Source organism: Melospiza melodia, chromosome 8, assembly GCF_035770615.1.
Source record: "Melospiza melodia melodia isolate bMelMel2 chromosome 8, bMelMel2.pri, whole genome shotgun sequence".
Lineage (NCBI taxonomy): Eukaryota > Metazoa > Chordata > Aves > Passeriformes > Passerellidae > Melospiza > Melospiza melodia.
Genome location: NC_086201.1, coordinates 14,128,804 through 14,151,072, shown reverse-complemented (window position 1 = coordinate 14,151,072; position 22,269 = coordinate 14,128,804). Strand labels below are relative to the sequence as shown.

The window sequence follows — 22,269 nt, the reverse complement described above, 5'->3', positions numbered from 1 at the left end:
ATCAACCATACTGATAGCTGTGAGCAGGATCTAGGAAGGGTGCACATATTCCCTCCAGTAATCTAGAAATTACAGTGTTTATATAATTTTAAAAATCTGAGCAACTGTCTCTCTCCAAGCATCTTTAGATAGATACCAAAGAAATTATGTAGCTACATTTCATAGAAATGTAGGAAGGAGAACTTCAGAGGTTCCCTGATGATGTTCTCAAAACTGTTCTTGCAAAGCTCAGTGATGGCAAGTATGTAACATCCTGCAATGTCTTGGCTGCCTGAAATGTGAGGTACCAAGGCTACCTGGAAAAGTAATCAAGAAATCTGGAGCTGCAAAATAAGACCATCATCTTCTTTCTTCTCTCTCTTACATGCACCCTTTCAACAAATGATGTCCACATCTGTAGGGTGTTGTCATGGTCGTGGTAGCCATCCTTCCTAGATGAAATAAGTCTCTCAACCTTTCTTATTTAGTTTTTAAAAACCTTCTCATTTCTTGTTCCTGTTGCTCTTCTCTGGACCCTTTCAAGTATGATGAAGTCCATTTCAAACATGTGATTTTAGCTTAAACCAGCATGTACCTTAACAGATTTTATTAATGTAAAATTTACTGCTGTATCCATAAAGACTGATGTGCCTGTCTAACTTCAGAGTTAAGTGGAGTTCTCAGTGTCCAAAATAAGCAGGCACACAGAGCTTAAACAGAATACAACCTCAAAAATCTAAGTGAAGATAAATAAGGAAAACAAAAGGTAATAATTTTGATGCTTATTAGATTTACTTTTCCAGCAGTTTATTCATAATTCTGTTCTAGAAATTTGGATCTTCCTTAAGACTTTCCTCTGTCCTCAAATTTTATGTAAGTGGCTGACTCACTTAAAAACCAAGATAGTCTCTTCCACATCATTTCAGAAGCTAATCAACATTTTACAGATAATCACTAACACCTTTGGAATGACACAGAAATACATACAAAAATAACACAAATACTTTTTAAACCATACAGATTTCTACAGAAGTTGACACAAGCTGCAGATCCTGTCCAAAAGATAAATCATTCTGCAATACAAGTAACACCTCTGAACATTGTAATTTACAGGAATTCTTTTGTGCAAGGTTATTGCGTAAGACCACTGCTACTTATATGTGGATGCACAAATGTTTTTCATATATGTTACAGGATAATGAACGGTTCTAAGAGAACTTCTTGCAGAAAGTACCCGATTTTCTAACACAGGGGAATGAATTAATGCCACCAAAAAAAAAAAAAAAAAGGCCTAATGCTGTTTTTTTAAAAAGTAGGAGAAAGATGGGGTGAGCTTTTCACCAAACTAATGGGTGAAAGAGGCAAAAACTGGACTTTGGCAGCATGTATAATGGGTAAATTTATCTGATTTGAATTATACAAAATAATAGGTTCGTTCTATTCAAGTCTCATCCCAGACCCACCCCCCTTTTCCAGCCCTAGGGGAGGGAGCGTTAAATAATGGTCTGTGTAAACTGATGCTCATGCAGTAAGAGTTTGGAGAAGTGCTGCTTGTACAAGTTAAAGCAGGCACCGAAGAAAGAGCAACCAAATAAAAAGCAGCTGCAGCAGCAAAGTGGACCCTTCTGAAATTAAAAGACATGTCTTTCCTCACCAGAGTTTTGACGATGAAATGCAAGCAGACACTTGAATGCGAGAGGACTTCTATTTACCAGGCGCTTTTTGCCAGCAGCAGCAGCAGCAGCAGCAGCAGCAGCAGGTTTCCCGGGCAGCCGCGGCCGTGCAGCAGCAGCCAGCCGCGGGAGGTGCGGGCCGGCCGGCGGGCAGCGAACAAAGGCGAGGGGCGCGCAGCGGAGCTGCTGGAGCCCCCCCCGCGCCGCCGGGGCAGCGTGAAGAGCCTGCACGAAATGCCCGGACCCAACACCCTCTACAACCTTTACGAGTTCTTCTGGAAGGACGGCTTCGGCCGCATCCATGAAATCCAGGTACAGCTCCCTCGGGTACTTAGAGCGTTAATCACGCCAGGGTTGCTTAAACCTTTCCTTTCCTCCCCTGGCAAAGCGCCGGTGAATCGCCGGGCGAGCAGCGCCGCAGCCGGGCACCGCCGCGCCGCCTTCCCGCAGGGGAGAGCCGGGTTTCGGGGATCCCCCGCTCCAGTTCCCGCAGCCCCGGAGGCTCCGCAGTTTTGTTTCGCGGGGATCCCACGATCCCGGTGCCCCGGCGCCCGCCAGCGCTCCCCGCGCATCTTTGTGCGCGTTTTGAACCGCTGGGGAGGTGCCTCAAAGAAGGAAAAAAAAAAAACCCCAACTTTTTTTTCTTTTTTCTTTTTTTACTGAGCTGTTTCACAAGCCTGCAGAGGGCTTATTTTTGGCGGGCAGGACTGGGAAACGTGGGCTTCCCCGGACTCTGAGACCGCAGCACCCACCCGTGCATGAGGCTGTGCCGGCACCCGGAGCCGCCCCGGCCGCTGCCCTTCCCTCAGCCCGGCCCCGCCGTGCTCAGAGACCATTTTGTCTCTCCTGCCCCGGCCTCCCCTTACATAAATACACTCTGCCTATCGCGGTGCCCTGAGAGACCCGTAAATGCGCCGCCGTCAGCGCTGGCCGGCCCCCGGCGGCCGTCCCGGCCTTGTGGCGGGAGGCGGGCGGTTCGAACGCGCCGGGGGGGCGAGGGACAGGCCCGGAGCGGTGGCGGCTGGCGCGGCCGGCCCTGCCGCCCCCTGCCCGGCCGCCACATTGGCGCGGGGGAGGGGAGCGGTGGCGGGAAGCGGGGCCGGATGGCGGCGGGAGGGGAGGGGAGGGAAGGACGGAGGGCGGGCCGAGAGCGGCTCCTGTCACCTGGCGTGTGGCGGTGCTGCAGCGAGGGGAGGCGGCCAAGCGAACCAGGGGCCGGGTGGGGCTTGAGCAGCGTCCTCCGGTCCCGGCAGCTCCGCTGCTGTGGAGCCGCGGCGGGTCCCCTCCTTGGGGCGCACCTGGTGAGGGCGGGCGAGGCGCGATATCCCTGAGGGAGCTGGGGAACGGGGATCTCTGTGCGGCGCCTCGGGGATGCTGGCATGGGCAGCACTCTTACCGTAAGGCTGTCGCTATCCAGAGATGAATTCTTTTGGTTGCTTGGCCAAACATGTGGGTTTCATTCCTGAAAAGTCACAGTGCATCTCCTGGGGCCCTTTCCCCGTGTAGTCCAAGCGATTCTAAAGGAAGCGCTTTGTGTATAAGAGAGTAAAGCTGCGTGTTTCACTCTTCTGCAGCCGTGGATCCATAAGCTTTGCGCCGGCTGTACATATCTTGTTGGGAATACTTCAAACGGGGCATTTATTATTTTGCTTGTTTTAGTGACCTTTCCCAAATCGCTAGGAAGAAATTCACAGTCAGAAATTCACAAACCCCAAGAGGTTTGCTGTCTGAAAATTACTGAAATTTCAGGGAAAAAGAAGAGAGAGAAAGGAAAATTAAAATAGAAAAGGGAAAGTAAAGAAAACCGAACTTTAAATGGTATGACAACCAAAAGTTGAAATTTAAGATTTTCAAAGGGCCTGAAAACACCAGGAAGAGGCAGGAGACAGAAAAATAAAGCATCACATAAGCTGCTTAGTTTTGTCCAGCTTTCTTATATTTACCATTTAGATTTTTAGGAAGAAATGTTAGGATGTATGCGGTATTCCATGGCAGCCAGACTAGATTGCTAATGATGAATTGCTCAGCTTAATTGGTTATTAACCAAGACATGCACATGTAAGGTGAAGGCAACTAAAGCTCTTTGTTTCATTATGTTTATTTTTTTCCTCTAACTCTGTGGTGGTATACAGAATTTAAGAGGTACTCATCATAGTTTCATAACACTAAAAAAGATGCTACCATTGGTTTCAAGTTCTTTCACTGTCGAAACAGTGAAAATTATTCAAAATATTAAAAAGAATATTAGACATCCTAAATAGTATATCCATTTCACTACCACTAGCTGATATGGTGAATATCTCTTCTTTAGTGAATACTATTCCTAGAAAGAAAAGTGTGAGGAAGGATAAGGAGAAGTTGCAATATAATTCTAGTTTTTATTCTGCCTAGAGTCTCAAGAATCACAGGATGCCCTGTTTGCCTACACGTAGAATGCAAGCAGGCATTAAATTTAACAGTCTGTTAAATTTAACAATACAGTGAACATCAGGAATGAATTAATCCCAAACCCTCTGGTAACCAGCACAGCTACTTAAACGATGTCCTTTGGTGCGCACATATATGCAGAAGGGGTGGGGAAGCCGAGAGCCTTTTCACAAAGGAGGTTCTGTTCTCAGTAACATGATTCCAGCTAGTCCTGGCCAAAGTAGTAATGCCTACAGCAATTATGACAAAGGGAAAGTATTTTTAATTTGATGGGGTTGGATCTCTTTTGTCTCATCAGTGCTATGCAGGGATAAAGAAAAGAAAGGTGAGGAGGGTGGGATTTGGATGCTGGCAGTTTGAATTTATGGTGTGTGAAAGAATGACTGGTGTGAGAGTGGTATGTGAGGCACTAGAGAGGAACATTTTCAAGGTTTGGAACAAAGGAAATAAAAACCCATGTTGTGATAGAAAATATTGAAATAGAAATTCTGGGCATTTTTTTAATACCTGAAGTTGATAGAATGGTGTTCAGTCTATTGAAAGAAAGGGATGTCCAAATACTTTGTTTCTGTCATTTCTGGTTTAAAACTAGTATTTAATTTATTTGATTGGATGGCTTGTCACTTGATTTATTTTCTGCTGAAGTTTGTTTTCCCATGTAAACCTCACCATCATCGAAAAAATAAACTGCTCCCTAAATACCAAAATTTGTTGAACCTGTTTTTCTGTGACTGGTGGCCTGTATTCCCCTCACTCCACTGATTTTTTCCTTGCCACACTCTTTTCCCAACTCATGCTTTCCTTTCAAGACACATACTCTCAAAGTTATTATCTCCAAGTTCAGTATCCCTAAAGCATTTCTAAGGCAAGAGATGCTTTGGATTTTAGGAGAGGTTGTTCATACATTGCTCTGTCTGTGGTGTTGGTTAGGAGCAGACCACATAAAATGACAACTGAGTTCCTGCTGTAGCATTTCCCTCATCAGAGTGACTAATACATGTGTCTCATATGAATCTAGATGCTGATTTTTGAAAATGGTAAGAATATTTAGAGCTTCAACTGAAGTTGTCCATTGTGTTCCAAAAGTAGTTAAGAGGTGACTGGCAGAGACCACAATTGCACAACTCATGTTTTATTTGGAAACTAGACAAAAAGAATTATATTTTTTTAAGCGTACTTGGTATCATATTTTGAAGAGTGATTCATGTGTCTTTTAACTTATTGTTGGCAATTAAACAATTCATCTCTGTAACTAAGATTGAATAAAATATATTTCAAATAAATTAATCTTGGGTCAATGCTAGATTTTCACAAGTGCAGTTGGTGTCAACCATCTTTGGCTTATAATCAGCATAACTCTGTGTGCAGATGTCTTTGGATTAGAAAATAGGTAATGTGTCAAAGTTAAACTTTGGTCAGTTTAACTTGTCTTAATACTTTAACCAGAAATAAAGGCTTTAAAATTGATTTTCACAGCCTTAATAATATCTTTCCAATAACTACTTTGCAGTTTTGGGGAAATTTTTTCCCCTCTGAAATGAGGATGTACCTCAACTCCAAGTAAATTTGTAGGAGTTGAGAATTTCACTTCATGACCATGTCAGAATGAAATTTATTTGAAATAATCAGTAAGATTTCACAGGACAGTGATAGTGCAATCTTACTGGAAAACTGTTTGGGTTGCTTTTATATTTGTTTTAATATATATACACAGCTTAATATTTTCCAATCCTCTTTTTTAATTTCCAATCCTCTTATTTGCCTCCAGCCTGAATCATATGATTTGTGGATCAACCACTTAATAAACCCCCCTTGAAGAATAAGATCCCACCTTTTCCTTTTGCAGAATTAGCATATGTCTCTCTCAAATTTACTGCTGACCAGTCTGTTCCAAAATGCAATTTTTCACTAGGCTGTTGTGCTGTCATTATTCTTGGTTAGGTGTGAGAAACATAGGCATAGCTTCTTTATAAGCAATTAAATGGTAGAGTAAGTAGTTATTCACAAAAGATATCTTTGTATTATACTGGTAATTTAACCCTATATGCTTCCATGTTTTTCATTTTTGCAGACATTCTTTCTAACCTGTTTGATCTGAGGGGATGTGTTTTTAAGTCCTTTCATCTCCTCAGTGTTTGGTTTCACTCACACTCTGTGCCTTAGAGCTTTGGGTCTTTCCAGTCAGGGTCCTGAACTGTGTGACCTCTCTGTTTTCCTTGTGAATATTTCACAGTAATGCTTACATGCTTCTCCTGACATTTCAAACTGTTCCTTGTCTGGAAGGCTGGGGATCAAATCCTAGATGTGAGCGAGTTTGTGTATAACAAATTGTCAGTTTCCTTTTGTCATAGTTTTCCTTAGTAATACTTGGCTTCTGTTTCTCTTTGTTGGTGATGCTGTAGCAAAAACACACTCAGGAATATGGAAAGATCTTCAAGTCTCACTTTGGTCCCCAGTTTGTTGTGTCCATTGCAGATCGAGACATGGTTGCTCAAGTGCTCCGAGCAGAAGGCAGAGCACCACAAAGAGCCAACATGGAATCCTGGCAGGAGTACAGAGATTTACGGGGCAGAGCCACGGGGCTCATTTCTGCGTAAGTGCTGTCAGCCCTTCACTTCCCCTGTTTTCTAGTGATTTTCTGAAGGACTGTATAGGTCATCTGGGAAATCAGGCTTTTCTCTGTGGGGAAATTTGTGGGTCTAGTGGGGAGAAGGGAGTAGGTATTTGTGGTGAATGCTGTGAATTTGTCCTGCTGTGAAGTTTCAAAGGGATGGCAGTGATGTGTGATTGAGTGTGCAGTAAGCTGCTTTGCACGAAGACATTCTTTGAGAGTGTGCATCAACTGGAGTTTGAGCTGAGTCACTTACCTGCAAGCAGTTTTATAGAACAGAGCTTACTAGCTTTGGCACTGCACTGCATGAATGTGGGCTCATTGCATCAGTTCTAGACTGTTCTATCTAGCAGGCAGTGTGCTGTGTGGAATTGTTGGCTCAGATTGGTTTTAGCTTTATTGTTCTCTGAAGTGCCCCCTCAGTAGACTAATGTAAAGAATGGTCAATTCACAGTATAGTGCATCCCCAGACAGATATTTTTGAGTCTGGCTGGTTGCAGAGGAGCTATCTGTCTGTACAGCTTGCATAACCTGGCAGCGCGTGTGGGTGTGGTTAATTGCCACTGGGAACTACTCACAGTCCCCACTGACATAGGATGTTTATTTAGAGGGAAATTAATTTCCTGAGTCATGGACAGTCTGTTTTTCATGGTAGCAAAAGTCTTATGTATTGCACTGCAGACTCAAATCTTAAGCTGCAGTTGAGACTCAAACTAACAGTTCCTTGATACTTAGTGAAAAGAGATCTTAAATCAGGAGACTCAGGAGATAACTGTTAAAGAGACCAAATTCTTCTGCTGGATGATAAGTTTCTGTGCCTTGCAATGGCATTGCTCCAGGTAAAAAAAGTAATGGGAAATATAACAATTTAAAGTAAACACATAAAAGATAATTGCCCATTTTCATAAGAATTTGAAAGGTATCCCTGGAACCACTGTTCCCAAATACTCTGCTCATACAGAGCATGTAGATACTAGAATTCAGATTTTTAGTCTTCAGCCTCAAGGTTTCCATGCATAGCTCAGCTAAAGCAGAATCTGTAGCTGTAAGTTGTTTCTCTCTAGGTAGCTCTGCTCTCTTATTACTTTGTAGGTTTAGAACTGGGATAGCTGAAAGTGATGTATCAGTAACAGAATTTATGGTACCAGCCCAAGTTGTTGATTTATCAGATGTGAATATGAGACTTTTATTTGGTAATTAAGTACTATTTCTCTGTAAAAGCAGTTTTGCAGACTACCCATTCAAATGTTTATTTAAAGTAATTTTAATAGCATATTTTACTAATTTCTTGCATTAGCTACTACTAACAGACTAACATAGGGACACTCATCAAATTCAGATCACTGAGTGGGCAAATTCTGCCACTCAACCCAGAGATTGACATGTTGCAACACTGAAATTTAATGAGGATGTGCAATAAATACAGAATAACATGGTAGGAGAATAATACAAAATATACATTATCATAATTTTCATTTTACCGTTTGGTTTCATTTGACATGAAAAATTGCAAACAGTTTGGTTGTGGAGCTCTTACCCAGCTGATGGTTGTTAAGGAAAACCATGTATTGACATTATTAATAATTTCTTCTAGGGAGGGGGAGCAGTGGCTAAAAATGAGAAGTGTACTGAGGCAAAAAATTCTGAAACCCAAAGATGTGGCTGTATACTCTGAAGGAGTCAATGAAGTTATCACAGACTTAATTAAAAGAATCCACACCCTCAGAAGCCAAGAGGAGGATGGGGAAACAGTGACCAATGTTAACAACCTTTTCTTCAAGTACTCAATGGAAGGTAAGCCCAGGCAGGATCTGTAAAGAAAATAGATGTAAAGCAGTGTGGTTGTGGTTAGGAATTTCTGTCAAATGACTGTGCCCCGATGTGATTAATCTGAAAAAGGAAGTTTGACATTCTGCATTTGTGTGTCTTCCTAGTCAGTGCAGTGGGTATCAGTAGAATTCTATTAAAGAGCAATTCCCATGGAAATGCTGGTGTACAGGTAAAATGCTCAATCAAGGTCTTGAACAGTTTCAGTACTCTGTATTTCTGTATTAGTTTCTCAAGAATAAGGGTGCTGACTTTCTAACAGGTGACTTCTAAGACATGTTAATTTCACAATATACCAGCCAAATTCCAATGAGGAATCCCCATGTGATGTATCTAAATTCAGTTCATAGTTTAATGTGGGAAAAAATACTGCTTTTCCCTGCATACAGATGCCAACTATGGGATTGTTATGCTTTCCTTAAGATCATCTGCCACTGGCTACCATTAATGAGGGAATGCTGAATGAAACCCTGGCCTGAGCCTGTATGGCATTTCCTGTGTTCTTACAGAAATCTCATGTTTTGTATACGTATTTTATGTATTTCTTTAACTGGCTGCATACAACCCCATCTTGTTCTATGTAATGCCCTTTAAAAACATTGGTACTCTTTGCTGACAGGCAACTGAGTAATTTGGGATTTGAGGAATATCCAGATTGCTCACTTTGTGTCAAATTACTGGCTGCCTGCTTGGTCTGTTTCACATTAATAGTGCCTAAAACCAGCATTTAACTACCAGTTTATGGAATTTCAAACTGTGAGCTTACAGATTCACTGTAACTGATGGGTTGGTTTAAATTCTTCACATTCTTTTACTTTTTCATTTATAACTTGTGCCTGGCACACATTTATTTTCTATATGACTTGCTGTTTATTTAACTTACTCTGTAACTGTTCAGAGAACCAATACATAAAGTTTCTTTGAAGGGACCATGTGAGCAGTGAGAGGATGTATAAGAGCTAGCAGTTTCTGAAAGAGGCACAAAAGAAAGGAAAGATGCAAAAAAAATCTTCCCAGGCAGGAAAATTAGGAAAGGAGGAGTGAGTTGAAAATAATCGTATTTTAAAATTATTTTTGTCAGTAAAGATAATGTCTAGAGGTGCCTGCAGAACTGCAGAAAAAGATCTGTGAAAATTACAGCAAGTCAGAACAAGAGACAGTCAACATTGCCACTTGCAACAGTGTCACACTTGCTTTTTTTAGGGCTGGGTGGAGAATGGTGTGTGCAGTAAAAGCACTGTCTGGAGTGCAGGCTTTTTATCCATTTACACAGACTCATTATTTATTTGCTACCAGCTGATGACAGACACAGCCAGTGGTAGAAACTCCTCCATTGTCAGCAGTTATCAGGAATGTCTTTGGACTCGTGTGTCCCTGAGTGTTCACAGGCCAGCAGGGCAGGCTCAGGATTCACAGTGCAGTGCAAAGCACAGCAAACAGGCTGGAGGCTGCTCTGCTTCTGGTGGAATTCCTGGCTGTCTTCTCATGCTGAGCATTACTGACATAGCAACTACTCTCTTGCTGCAATGTTTAGCTGGGCTCTTTTACTGTGCTTTGAATTTCTGTTTTATCTGTTCCCCAACTGAAGTAGTAATAATATTAATAAAGTTATTGTAAAGTGGTTCCATTTAATGCTAGTTAATTCCTTAAATTATTAATATATATTCATGTATGTTTACAGACAATTCTTTCATTTTTTTATGTGCAGGTGTGGCCACTATTCTGTACGAATGCCGGCTGGGCTGCCTGGAAAACAACATCCCACAGCAGACTGTTGAATATATTGAGGCTCTGGAATTGATGTTTAGCATGTTTAAGACCACTATGTATGCAGGTGCTATTCCCAAATGGCTTCGTCCACTTATTCCAAAACCCTGGAGAGAGTTCTGCAGATCCTGGGATGGACTCTTCAAATTTAGTAAGATTTAGTAGTAGAAAAGTTCAGCTGTATTTCTGCAGGTTCTGGGTGTGTTTGAACGGGACAAGCTGCATTTCTCTTCTAAAATTATAAGAAGACATTGTGGCAGAAGTAAGTTTCATGTTAAATGCAGACTGGCCAGGGGAACTGTTTTAAAAAATATTCAACTGAAAGCAAACTTTACCAGTACCTTTCAAAACTCCCTGTGTTATACTGCTCTTTATTTATCTTCATCTGTTTCAGCATACACTTGTCATTCCAGGTCCAAGTGCTTTGCCAAGGTTTTATCTTAAGCCACTTCAATTTTAATGAGGGTACTTTTGTTGACTTCAGCAAAATTTTAATTAAGCACCCTGACATAATCACCACTAAAACTGACTAGAAAGTTAATAAACTAGACTCTGAATATTAATTAAACATTTTGTAAAGTTTATTTGTATGTATACAAGTGTATAAGTTGACATTGAAGTACACTGATATACTACAATATGGGGGTTTTTTTTCCTAAATAGAACATTCCAGTCTACTTTATAAATCAGTTTTCATGTAAGTAGGAAGGAGCTGTCTTTGCAATTTTATTTTTCTAATGTTCTTGGGTGTTAAAAAATCTTGAACCCCTTTTCTCTCTCAAATATTAGAAAGCTGCATGCATTTTCATTTTTTGTAAGCTCGTTCTGTGAGCCATTATCTTTTGGAGGAGTTTTTCTCTTCTTAAATCCCTTGCTCGCCCAAAGATGCTCTTTGCAGTCATTAGAGTGTACATGGAGCTGTGGGTGAAATTGCTCAGCGTGTCATTCACTCAAGTTTTTGTATTTTTATCACTTGATGGTCCTCATCTTTCTCTTCAAAGTAATTAATTTCTGTGGCTTTGACCTTCTGGTTGCTGCTAGCATCTTGCAGCAGGCTCTGTGCTGAGCTGCAGCATGCCCTGCAGACCCCACCACTTCTTGCAGAGTCACCAGAGACAAGCCAGGTGGGTGTAAACCTTGGCTTTGATCTTCCCTCAAGAAAGGGCACTGAAGTCTCTTATGTCCTTTCTTTGGGCTCAGCATTCTCATGCTGTGAGCTATCAAAGTTCCTGTCAGCTCAATCTTTCCTTGCCATGAGTACCCAAGGACCTCCACCATCACTTTAGGATTTTTCTTTAAGAAAAAAGAATTTTTTTTTTCCCCTGGATGTGCAGCGTAGCGTGAGAAATGTGATTACTGAATGGAAGCAGCACAAAAATAAAAATGGAAGCTTAACAATTTTTTTGAATCTCAAAGGTCAAATCCATGTTGACAACAAATTGAAGGCTATTCAGTCTCAACTGGACCAAGGAGAAGTAGTGAATGGTGGGCTACTTACACACCTCCTTGTGAGTAAGGAACTTACTTTGGAAGAGATCTATGCCAACATGACTGAGATGCTTCTGGCAGGAGTGGACACAGTAAGCTTTTACCATTTTTCTTGTGCGTAGTTGTTTTTGTACACAGGGATCACTGGCAGCTCTCTTCAGGGGGGTTACATTGCTCATAAGGATGTAATTTTAACACATTTAGGCCATGAGGCCTTTAAAGTGATACAGAATGCTTCCTGTAGTGTGTAATCTCTCCACTGGAATGAAATCAGTGTTCTGATCTAGCTGTGGTCTACAGGAACTCATTACTTGGGAGTCTGTCCCACAGTTTATTAAACAGATAAAATAGCAATTGTCTTTACATTCAGCTTGTATTTCATACATTTTCTTTTACAAGTTTGCTTATCAGGTTGGTGTTTGTGCTACTTTAGGTAGAGCACAATAGAAAGGTTAGCTGAAAGTTAGGGTGAAAAAAATTGATCAATAAATTCATATGTAGAGTTTGGTAAAGGATTTCCATGTATGGCTAATTAAATCAACTGGGACACACACTATGGATCAGATACCTGCTTTCTGCTGGAATCCATTACTGGGGGGATGTTAGGCGAGCAATGATGTGGATAAGGCACCAGTTCACTCTGCCCCTGCTTGTGCTGACAACACAGAGTCAGGCTGAGGCAGAGGGCTGTGGTAGAGGCTCAGGGTTAGTGGGCCTGGTGTATCCACTATGTTAACACCTAGGAATGTGTTTCAAGTGTCTCTCATCCTTTATTCTTCTGATTTGCCTTACATTTGAAGAAACATTAATGTCATGTGTGTCTCTTCCCCTCTCATTCCTAGCATATGAAATCAGTGTAGCTCAGTACTGACTGCAGCATGACCATTGGAAAAATAAGGAAAAAGAAAGATGAGTTATTGCATGTAAAATGTATACATAATTATTTAGAATATCGGTGAACACTTCTACTATATATGATTGTTACTGAACAAATTTTTTTAAAGAAATTATATTAATTTGATAAAGAAGTGGACTTAAATAGTCTTATAGTAAAAAGGTAAAAATAAGTAAAAAAGTAAAATGGTCTTAAAGAAAAGAAAAACTCTCTGGATAATTGAATTCAGATTTTTTTTGGCTTAAGAAAGTTTGTAAGGTTTCTAAAGAAAACCAGAAAACCCCAGCAGCAATCACTTTTGAATTCCAAAATAAGGAGCATATGTAAAACTTCTTTATGTGCTGAATATTACTCCATTGGTTAAATGTCCCAAGGGCTTAATAATTTGCAGAGGTTTTTGATCTTGTTTCTTAAGTAAAACACAGTTGTTAATCCCATTCATTTTCTAATCTTTCACACCATTAATTTTCCATTTTTAGTGTGTGACATTTTTCATTAAACTAAAAGGACAATATTCATGCCAACAAGAGTTTCCCTTTCCATTTGACTCAGCTTTCTCAGCTGGCAACAGTCTTTTTCTGAGAGGACTATACTTCTGACTTCCTCATTTTCAAGCACAAAACAAAAATGGAAGGGATCTTTTTTCTTCTTCTGCTGTCAATTCAGATCTCATTTTATCATAGAAACTGAAAGATTTTGAGGATTATAAAAGCTTTCAGTAGAATTGTGAGGCAGTTGTTGGCTGCAAAGCATTTTGTCTGTTCCTGGAACAGTCCTAATTTTTGAGAAGTTATGAAGGAACTGGGAACCTGGGAAGGAACACTGTTTAACCAGAGAAGTTCTGCACAATTTCCAGCTGCTCTGAGTGGAATACAACTGGGTTGCATTGTAGAAGGCACAGCCATTCCATATTGCAAGAAAATCAAGAAAAGATTATGAGAGTTGTTCTTCAAGCATTATACCCCTGTTTGAAGACAAGACATAAAAGGTCACCATCACTATGAATTTGCATTCTAAATTGATCTTAAACTTAAGACCAAAATAAGACATTTCCACAAACTGATTTTTTATCCAGCTGTGGTGAAAAAAGATTAGATGATGGCCTTCTTTAAATCTCTTGTGCTCGAAGTTGAACCGTGTCCTGCCTCGTGTTCTGTTTCTTCTTCACACAAAATATTTTTAAATGATAGTGGTGGAGCATTGCTTACCAAAAGGATAAAGTATAATTTTAGCAGTGGTGATATCAATTCTGTTGTGTGAATGCTATGGGGGGGACCCCCATATGCTTAAAAGGGGTTGGAAATGTTCTGAGAAGAATTTTCTTATCTTGTTTCCTGTGAAGTGTTTTTGTTGGAAGGAAAGGTGAAATGCATATTGAAAACTAAGAGCTAACTTAATCCATTGCTGTTTGGAGTGCTCATGTTTCAATATTGCTCACATAGTTGGGTTTGCATTTGGTTTGTCTGTTGCTTTTTATATTTCACTGGGAAAATATCAGCAGGGATTGTTTTGATATGTGGTGGACTTTTAGATGAGAAAGGGATGAAGGAGGGGATGGCAACGTCTGGCAACCTCCCATTGAATCCAGATGGGAATCATTGCCAGCCTGTTTTCTAACTTTAAACATATAAAACACATAGTTGAAAGCTGATTGTTTTTCGTGTCTTGAAATTATTATTAATGTAATCTTGTTGTGGTTGATGATTGTGGTTTTTCCTTAGACTTCTTTTACTTTGTCCTGGGCCATATACTTGTTGGCACAGCACCCAGAGGTGCAGCAACGTGTTTATGAGGAAATAGTCAATAAACTGAGAAAAGATCAAGTTCCAGTGGCTCATGATGTCCCAAAATTGCCTTTGATTAGAGCTGTCCTGAAAGAAACCTTGAGGTAAGTAGCAGACAACTAAAAGATTTAATTCCATGTAATTCTAGCAGAGAATAACTCCATTTTAGCATTTGTAGTTTATTGTTGCTAGTGCAATTTGCTGCTTCTACTTTTATTTATTTCAGCAGTATTGTGTCCAAGGATGCTCAAGCAATGAATAAGATAGATTACATAATGTTTAATGTTTTTCAGTATGGTAGAAGTGGTAACATAAACCTAGGACATGTCTGTTAAAGTAGAGAATAGAAAGCTTGATTTTTCCCTTTAGTCTGTATGATAAAATGTAACAACCTCTTCCCCCACACTGGTACTTCGCAGTCCCACTTCAACAATTTCAAGCTATTTGATTTAAATTAAAGGCATGTGACATACTTTTTTAAAAAATATGTTTATACTAAATGTTCATCATGAGGTGAGGGAAGTAAGAGGATTTTAGAGAAGGCATCAATAAGACTTTTTCAGCTTTAGCAGTAGTGCTAAAATGTCTCCAGCTTGACCACCTACCTTCATGCTTGTACCTGTATAAAGCAAATAAATGCATAGACCAAATAGCTCAACATTCAGTTACTAATAAATAACTTTTCTCAGATGATAGTCATATTCTTATAGATGATTCAAGGTCTTTGAAGCTCCAAGGTGTTCTGTACTCCTGAAAAACATTTTTGATGTGATTGAATATGGCATTCATCCTGAGTATTTGGGAATGCAAATTGGAATCTTAGCATTTTAAAAATTGTGTTAGTTATTACTTTTGAACTTCAGATAAATATTTCTCCCTAGGTTATATCCAGTATTGCCAGGAAATGGAAGAGTGACCCAAAAAGACTTGATCATTGGAGGATACTTGATACCTAAAGGGGTAGGTTCTGTTGCAGTTCTCTGCAGAGAACAGTTTAATTTTTGCAAATGAAATATGATCTGCTCCAACATATATATACTTCATTGATTTTAAAAGATTTCACCATGCTAGAATATTAAGAGGAAAGTATTTCAGTAATACCCATTTATATGTCACAAATAGATTTTATGATTGACTTGCTGCTGTTGTTTTGATTTTTTTTTTTTTTTTGGATCCTCACCTGCAAATGAAATTTATCATCCTGACTTCTTCTTAATATTCTTGATGGTGGAGTCTATTAATAACATATCTGTGTAATGATACAATTCAATTAAAAAAACCATGGATTTCATTACTCTTGCAGTTTTCCAATTCTTTGTCTGTTAATTCTCTTTGTGGAAAGTTTCTCCCTTTTCTCATAGCAACTTTATGAAACAATTCCCAATTCTTGTGACTTGCTCCCATCTCCTTCCCCATTGCATGTTCTCTAACATATCCAGCAACACTGAAAATAATTTGAAGATTATTTCCTTTGACATACTGAGTAAGGGATTTGATATTTGAGGTTTCCTTTTGTCTTCAGAATTACTCAAAGTTCCTTAATTTTTATTACCTCTTATTGCAGAAATTTCAGTAATTGCAAATGATTTTAAATTTTGTTATGTGCATTGGAGGTAGCTAAATATAAATATTATTTATTTCCTCAGACCCAGCTAGCACTTTGTCATTATGCCACTTCATACAGTGAAGAAAATTTCTCAGTGGCAAATGAGTTCCGACCTGAGCGCTGGCTGAGGAAAGACAGCTTGGACAGAGTAGACAACTTTGGCTCCATCCCCTTTGGTTATGGCATCAGAAGTTGTATAGGAAAAAGAATTGCAGAGCTGGAAATCCATCTTGCACTCATTCAGGTTAGAATTATATGACAGCACTACAAGAAAAAAGTGAATTGGTATTAATTTTTTTTTTATGTATGCTATTTCTGGGTAACCTACAGTGCTCAAAACCTTTGTTTTGGAGTTTTATCTAATGTACTCAAGCTGCAGAGACTTAAAAAATTGAAAATAATCATGCTTGAAATGTAGCATAGTACCTAAACTACATTGCAGATGGTATGGTACACAGGATATAAAACTAAAGGTAAGTTTGGTAAGGAAATATATAGATTTGGTACAGAAGGCTTTTGTAAGCAAATAAAAAAATCTTTCTTAATGTGTATTAGAATGGTTACCTGCTCAATTTCTGTGTTTAATTTAGAAGAATTCAGAACTTACAAAGATGGAAAATAGATTTTATATCCTTATACTAATGGCAGACAGAATTTTTTTATGTTCTGGGCTTTTCTGTCTCTTCTAGTTCTTTCTTCTAACTCATTCTCATTTTAGATATACATAATTTATAGCTATATAAATAGTACATATTGAGATGTATTGTTTTTGATTGGTTCGTATCATAAAGAAAATGTTCCCAACAGCTGCTACATTTTTTTTGTCATTTACAAGACAGCCTACAGCTCAAATAATGAGTACAGGTTGTGCAATCAAATAGTGAAGATTTGACAACTATTTATAGTTACTTAACTATAAAAATATTTAGATCAATTTTATATATTCAAAGGAAAGCTTGATTGAATTTTTCTTTGAATTTCCTTCAGTAAACTTTGAGAGCAATCTCTGAACAATTAGTGCCTGTCCTGCAGAGCTGAGAGTGGGAGAGCTCCCAGGGGGCTTGGTAAAACAAACACACTTCCATCTTTTGTAAAAGGAGACTCGAGGAAGCAATGGAGAACCTGCTTTGTTTTCTGGAAATAAACTAGAGCAAAACAGCACACAACCTATTTACAAACACAGAGATGATACTTCAGTGAGTTAAAATTAGAAACACATGGAGCTCATCAAAGAGAAATTGTTTCAGACCAATCTAATTTCTTTCTTTGACTTGATCACTTACCTCATGTGGGAGTATAAACTAAGTAATGTAGTCTGACTTCAGTAAGTATTTTCACACGTCCTGTATGTTTTTGCTCTCAACTAAATTAATAAAATTTGTTCCAGATGGAAGTGCCCACAAAATGCATGCACAGCTGGTTGGAAAAAGGAAATAGCTGGAGGCAGTAGCTATAGAATAATTGCTGTTGAACTGGGAAAGCATTTAATTAAAATTCACTAAAAGTCTGTCCTGCATTTGATTTAGGCTGTTATTTTCATTAACAGTGTAAGTGATGGATTAGAGAATACTTTTACAGTTTGCATGGGATACCAAGCTGATGTGAATTAATTTAAAATCAGGGGACATGAATATGGTATTTTGAAGAAAAATGAGAAATGTGCTAGAAGCAATACAAAAGTTTTCATTAATGACAGTTGCAAGTTAGTGCCCTTGAGAATAAATAAATGCACAAATACAAATTTATGAACAACTGTCTGAGTAATATTAGTACCATAGGAGCAGACTGGAGTGAAATAGTAAAAAATCATTCAATTCTGGCAAGGCAATGTGATTTTAGATAATATTAGCAGCATTAGCAAGCATTTTGTATGTCAGAAAGAGGAGCTAAATTGCTCAGTCTTGCCAAACACTGATGAAGTCTCACTTAGCAGCAATAAACAGCCATCCCCATGCACTGCATTTTAAGGACAATATGGCCAAATTCAAGGAAATTTGGAAGACAAAGATAATTTTTATATTTAAAAGGGATTTTAAAAAGAGTAAAATTAAATAAAAGCTTTGTCAACCATCTGACACTGAAAAATGTAGTTATGTATAGGAAAATAATGCATTGGTTATCAGTCATACTCAGAGAAGGAATAAAGAAAATTATTTAATTTATAGAAAAAAGTGTTTGAGATTTATTATTAGGAAAAGTTGAGGATGTTGCAGTATTTTCCTCTTGAAAGTGTAAAAGTAGAGAGCTGAAGTATTCTTCATTCAGAAAAATGAGTCTGATGGGATTGGGATTTCTACCGCTTTCTTAATAATTTCACATATTGATTGATATTAAAGGAAGTGAAATCAAAAACACATAGAGGGGAACCTCACAAAGTTTGGAGGAGACCTTAGTTTCTTCGATAGTTCAGACTGTTTCATCTGGTTCTGGGGGATTTCTTCAGAAAGGACTTGCTCAGTCCTCCCTCCATCAGAGGAGGAAGATTTTGAATTATAATCTTTACCTTGTAACACCTTCTTTTTCTTTTCCAGGATGGGAATCATAGCACTTAAACTGCCAAACTGGCAACACAAATTTTGCTTGTGACAGTCTCTTATGTTCTCTTGTTTAAAGGCTACTCCTCATTGGTAATTTTGCAGTTTTTCTAATACTTGTCCTGTTTGTGTTCACAGCTACTTCAGAATTTTGAAATCAAAATTTCTCCCAAAACTGAACCAGTTCATGCCAAAACTCATGGACTTCTGACTCCTGGAAACTCCATCAATGTCAGATTTTCTGACAGGAAGTGAAACTCAAACATTTTGGAAGTACTTATACAATTTTCATGGAAATAGGTTTGCATTTTGTGGAAGTTTAAAACATGCTTGTTCTCTGGTTTGTAGCTATTTGACAGTATCATGAAGTATTATGTTCTGCCTTAGTTCTTGCAGTACATAAGAGCAATTACCTCTCCTCCTAACAGTTAATTACACATGAAAATACATACCAAAAACATTCCTACTTGCACTGGGAATCTCCTTTTATCTGGGAGAATTCCTTGTAAGAACAGCACATGCTTTGAAAAAAGCCAACCAGAAGTAGATTCAGACATGTCAGTATCATTCAGTGGTTTTGTCACGCTGCTACTCAGTGAGTGCATTTGAGAGCAAGGGGATTATTATGTAATATGTGGAAATTAGCTGCATGTATAAGTTTATGTTTTCCTGTTTCTTGTCCTCCAGTGTTTTTTAAAGTTTCCAATTAACAATAAAATTTTGAGATAATTTTTAAATATGTAAAAACATTTACTCTGCATGTATTAAAAAAACGCCCAGTAATATGAAAAGTAAGGATAGAAAAAATACATCTTATGTCAAGTTGTTTAGACTTGAAATACAGAACATATACAAATTTATCTAAACATAATCCCCATAAAATGTTTTTATACGGTTTTTAAAAAATAAAATCTTAAAAATGAAAGTTTAAATGTCACATTGGAGAGTTTGAAGCCAGGCATTGTTCTCATCACCAAAGCACAAGCCACTTTCCTTGTTCTAGCTAACATGCCAAACCCAAATGTAAATATTAAAAGAAAGTAGTTGTTACATTTTTATCATTCAATTAAAATACTGCTTTTGACTTTATTCTATTCTTCAACAGTAAGAACTGGAAACAGTAAATTTTACTGTTCTTCACCAGTAAAGAACTGGAATCTTCCCATTTTAACTTGCTGAACCCATAGGAAAATACAGAATTCTGTTGGATGGAAATGTGACTACTGAAGTATTCAGAGAAGTTTGTTTACTCTCTGGTGCCTAACAGAAAGAGTGGACACCTGGAAGTTTGGGTTTGGTCTTTTGGGGGTCATTTTTTTGGTTGCTTTTTTTTTTATTATGATTACTTTTCCTGTGACACCCAACAGAAAACTCTTCCTTTCATGGTACTTTGGATAACTTTGGTATCACTGCACTAACCTTACATTCCCATTTTTGAGAGAAACCTTGTACCCTGTGTCCACGTTATGCCTTGAACAATGTTCAAACCTGCATATCCTACTATGGTACATATGTAATTATATATAGTTAACTGTTTACATGTCAGGCTCTGACTGTTTTTTGGGAGGTAGTTTACATACAATCATAAATATTTCAGCTAAATAAACTTAAGAAAAGTTTTGCAACTTGTTTTTTAAAATGACAAAAATTTTCTTTGGTTGTCTAGCCTTTGGAAGTCAAAGACAGGTTAGAAATTTAAAACCTCTGTAGTTTTAATGGTGTACATGAAATTTCACATTGCCACCTAGCTACTACAGTTGCACTGTTAAAGTATTTTAATTTCTTTTAGTGGTGCCTTTTCAAGGTTTAGACAAAAGAGAACCAAAATCTCCTTTGTATGGATCTCCTATACAAAATAACACTAAACAAAATTGATCTGATCTAGTAGAGGATTAAATGCCTACATAAGGACTTTAAAAATATTATTCTTGTGTTGAGCATGTATGTGTACTGTAAGAAAACCAGGTATTCTCTTGGGAGTATTTTCCTTGAACAAGCCTGCCTTCTGATTTTTCCAAGGCTCCCAATTATTCCATCTTTTTTTTTTCCCCCATTGTTATTTTCAATTGTCTCCATCTTAAATCAAATGAAGAAATTTGTATTTGCCAGAACCAGATGACATCCCAAAGGAGATGTTTTGCAAAATCTGTTTAAAAGTCTATGGACTGAGTGTTTGACTCCATAACTCTGCCTGGTTTTGTTGACTTGGAGACAAGGAGCTCCTGCCTTGAATCCAAATTTGGAATGCCATATGGTGCCTTCCTTTTGCTTTGCCACAGCATCATTAGAAACACCAGCCACTGGTATGTTGCAGTACATTTGCTGCTTGGTATGAGTCCCTAAGTAAAATGTCAGTGCAGAAGATGGAAGAGACATTGTAAAATGCTTTTTGTAGCATTTGAATCTTTTAATGAAAACAGCCAGTATTTTGTTCTAATAGAGCACCTATCCATGTAAGTTGTCTTTTATACGTAATAAAATATTTATACAGAATTTACAAGGCTTTGTTCTTATTTTAATTACTATTTATATTGGCATTTTTCTTTAGCAGCCTCAAGTCTTTAAGTTGTTGTATTGAACTGAAAGATTGACTACTCCATGGAAAGGTAGTAGTTCAGCTAGAAAAGAGGGGCATTCTTACAAGAATTTAAGATGTGTAATGACTTGGCAGAAGGGGAGATAACATTATCTTAAGGGTACTGTCATTGTGGAGGAAAGGTACTGGCAAAGTTGTCCAAGAAATACCCAAGGACTGACTCTAATGTTAATGTTTTGATTAACTGCTTAATACACAGATGAGTATTAAAGATATAAAGAAAAAAAGGCAAAAAGTGTGAAAATCAAACCAAAACAACATAAACAACCCAGAATGTAATAGAAATGGGCTGGAACTTAATAGTAAAATATATCTATGTGGGAAATAAAAATAATTTATTTGAGGAGCTCACCACTTGAAAATGTAATATGTGGAGGAAGGCTTAGATAATCACAGGTGACTAGAAAGTGCAAGTATGTGAGAATAATGAGAAATACAGCCTACAATGTAGGAGATGCAATCTGACCTATTCTTCCCCAACTTCTGTCAGAGGTACTTCTAACTGCTGTAATACAGTGTGCTTCACTGTTCAAGAAGGGTGGGGTTTGATTTGGGCAGATGAGGATGCACTGAGATTATCAGGTTCATAGTTTCTGTGAGTGGAGAAAGGGTTGTGCTATAATGGTTTGTGCTCTGCCTCCCTGTGGTTTGCTGGCAGATCAAGCCCTGGCACACCTGGAAGCTATGTAACCATGGGGTTTGGAGAACTTGTTTTGTTGGACACAAAACTGCTGAGTTGATTTTGCTCTTTCCAGTTGGATTAGATAACAGGTAGTGGAAACATGGATATCTGCAAGAGATTAAATTTATCCTCAAAAAGTTCATGTAATTAGTTCTAGAAAAGTGAATATTGTAAGAGGACATAATCTCTTCAAATACTTTCAGGTTAAGCTCTTTACTCCTGAAGGCAAAGGACAATGCCTGTTCAAAACAGGTATCACCAGTAACAATGAATCAGTAAACTGGTGTGGAAGGTTTCAAACTATCAGGGGAATTAGAGTTTAGAATGAAGTCATTCTGAGACGTGGGGAAGACTGAAAAAAAATTAATATCCCCAACCATGAAATGATAAAGAATTCCAT

At 38.4% G+C, this 22,269-nt stretch overlaps 1 protein-coding gene across 1 annotated transcript; it reads left to right on the top strand.

The window, feature by feature from the left end:
• The first annotated feature begins 1,611 nt into the window (after positions 1-1,611).
• Positions 1,612-21,037, top strand: LOC134421209 (cytochrome P450 27C1). The gene is made up of 9 exons (XM_063161845.1): positions 1,612-1,964; positions 6,482-6,672; positions 8,285-8,484; positions 10,226-10,435; positions 11,701-11,864; positions 14,389-14,555; positions 15,333-15,411; positions 16,098-16,301; positions 18,730-21,037. The coding sequence occupies exons 1-9, from the start codon at positions 1,620-1,622 to the stop codon at positions 18,844-18,846; spliced, it is 1,677 nt and encodes a 558-aa protein (XP_063017915.1). The 5' UTR covers positions 1,612-1,619; the 3' UTR covers positions 18,847-21,037.
• Positions 21,038-22,269: the final 1,232 nt, after the last annotated feature.

Excerpts from the sequence above, each read along its gene's own strand:
- LOC134421209 (XM_063161845.1), top strand. The coding sequence starts at position 1,620 with ATGTCTTTCCTCACCAGAGTTTTGACGATGAAATGCAAGCAGACACTT. Across the intron at positions 6,673-8,284 it reads GCCACGGGGCTCATTTCTGC|GGAGGGGGAGCAGTGGCTAA; the intron begins GTAAGTGCTGTC and ends AATTTCTTCTAG. Across the intron at positions 14,556-15,332 it reads GTCCTGAAAGAAACCTTGAG|GTTATATCCAGTATTGCCAG; the intron begins GTAAGTAGCAGA and ends ATTTCTCCCTAG.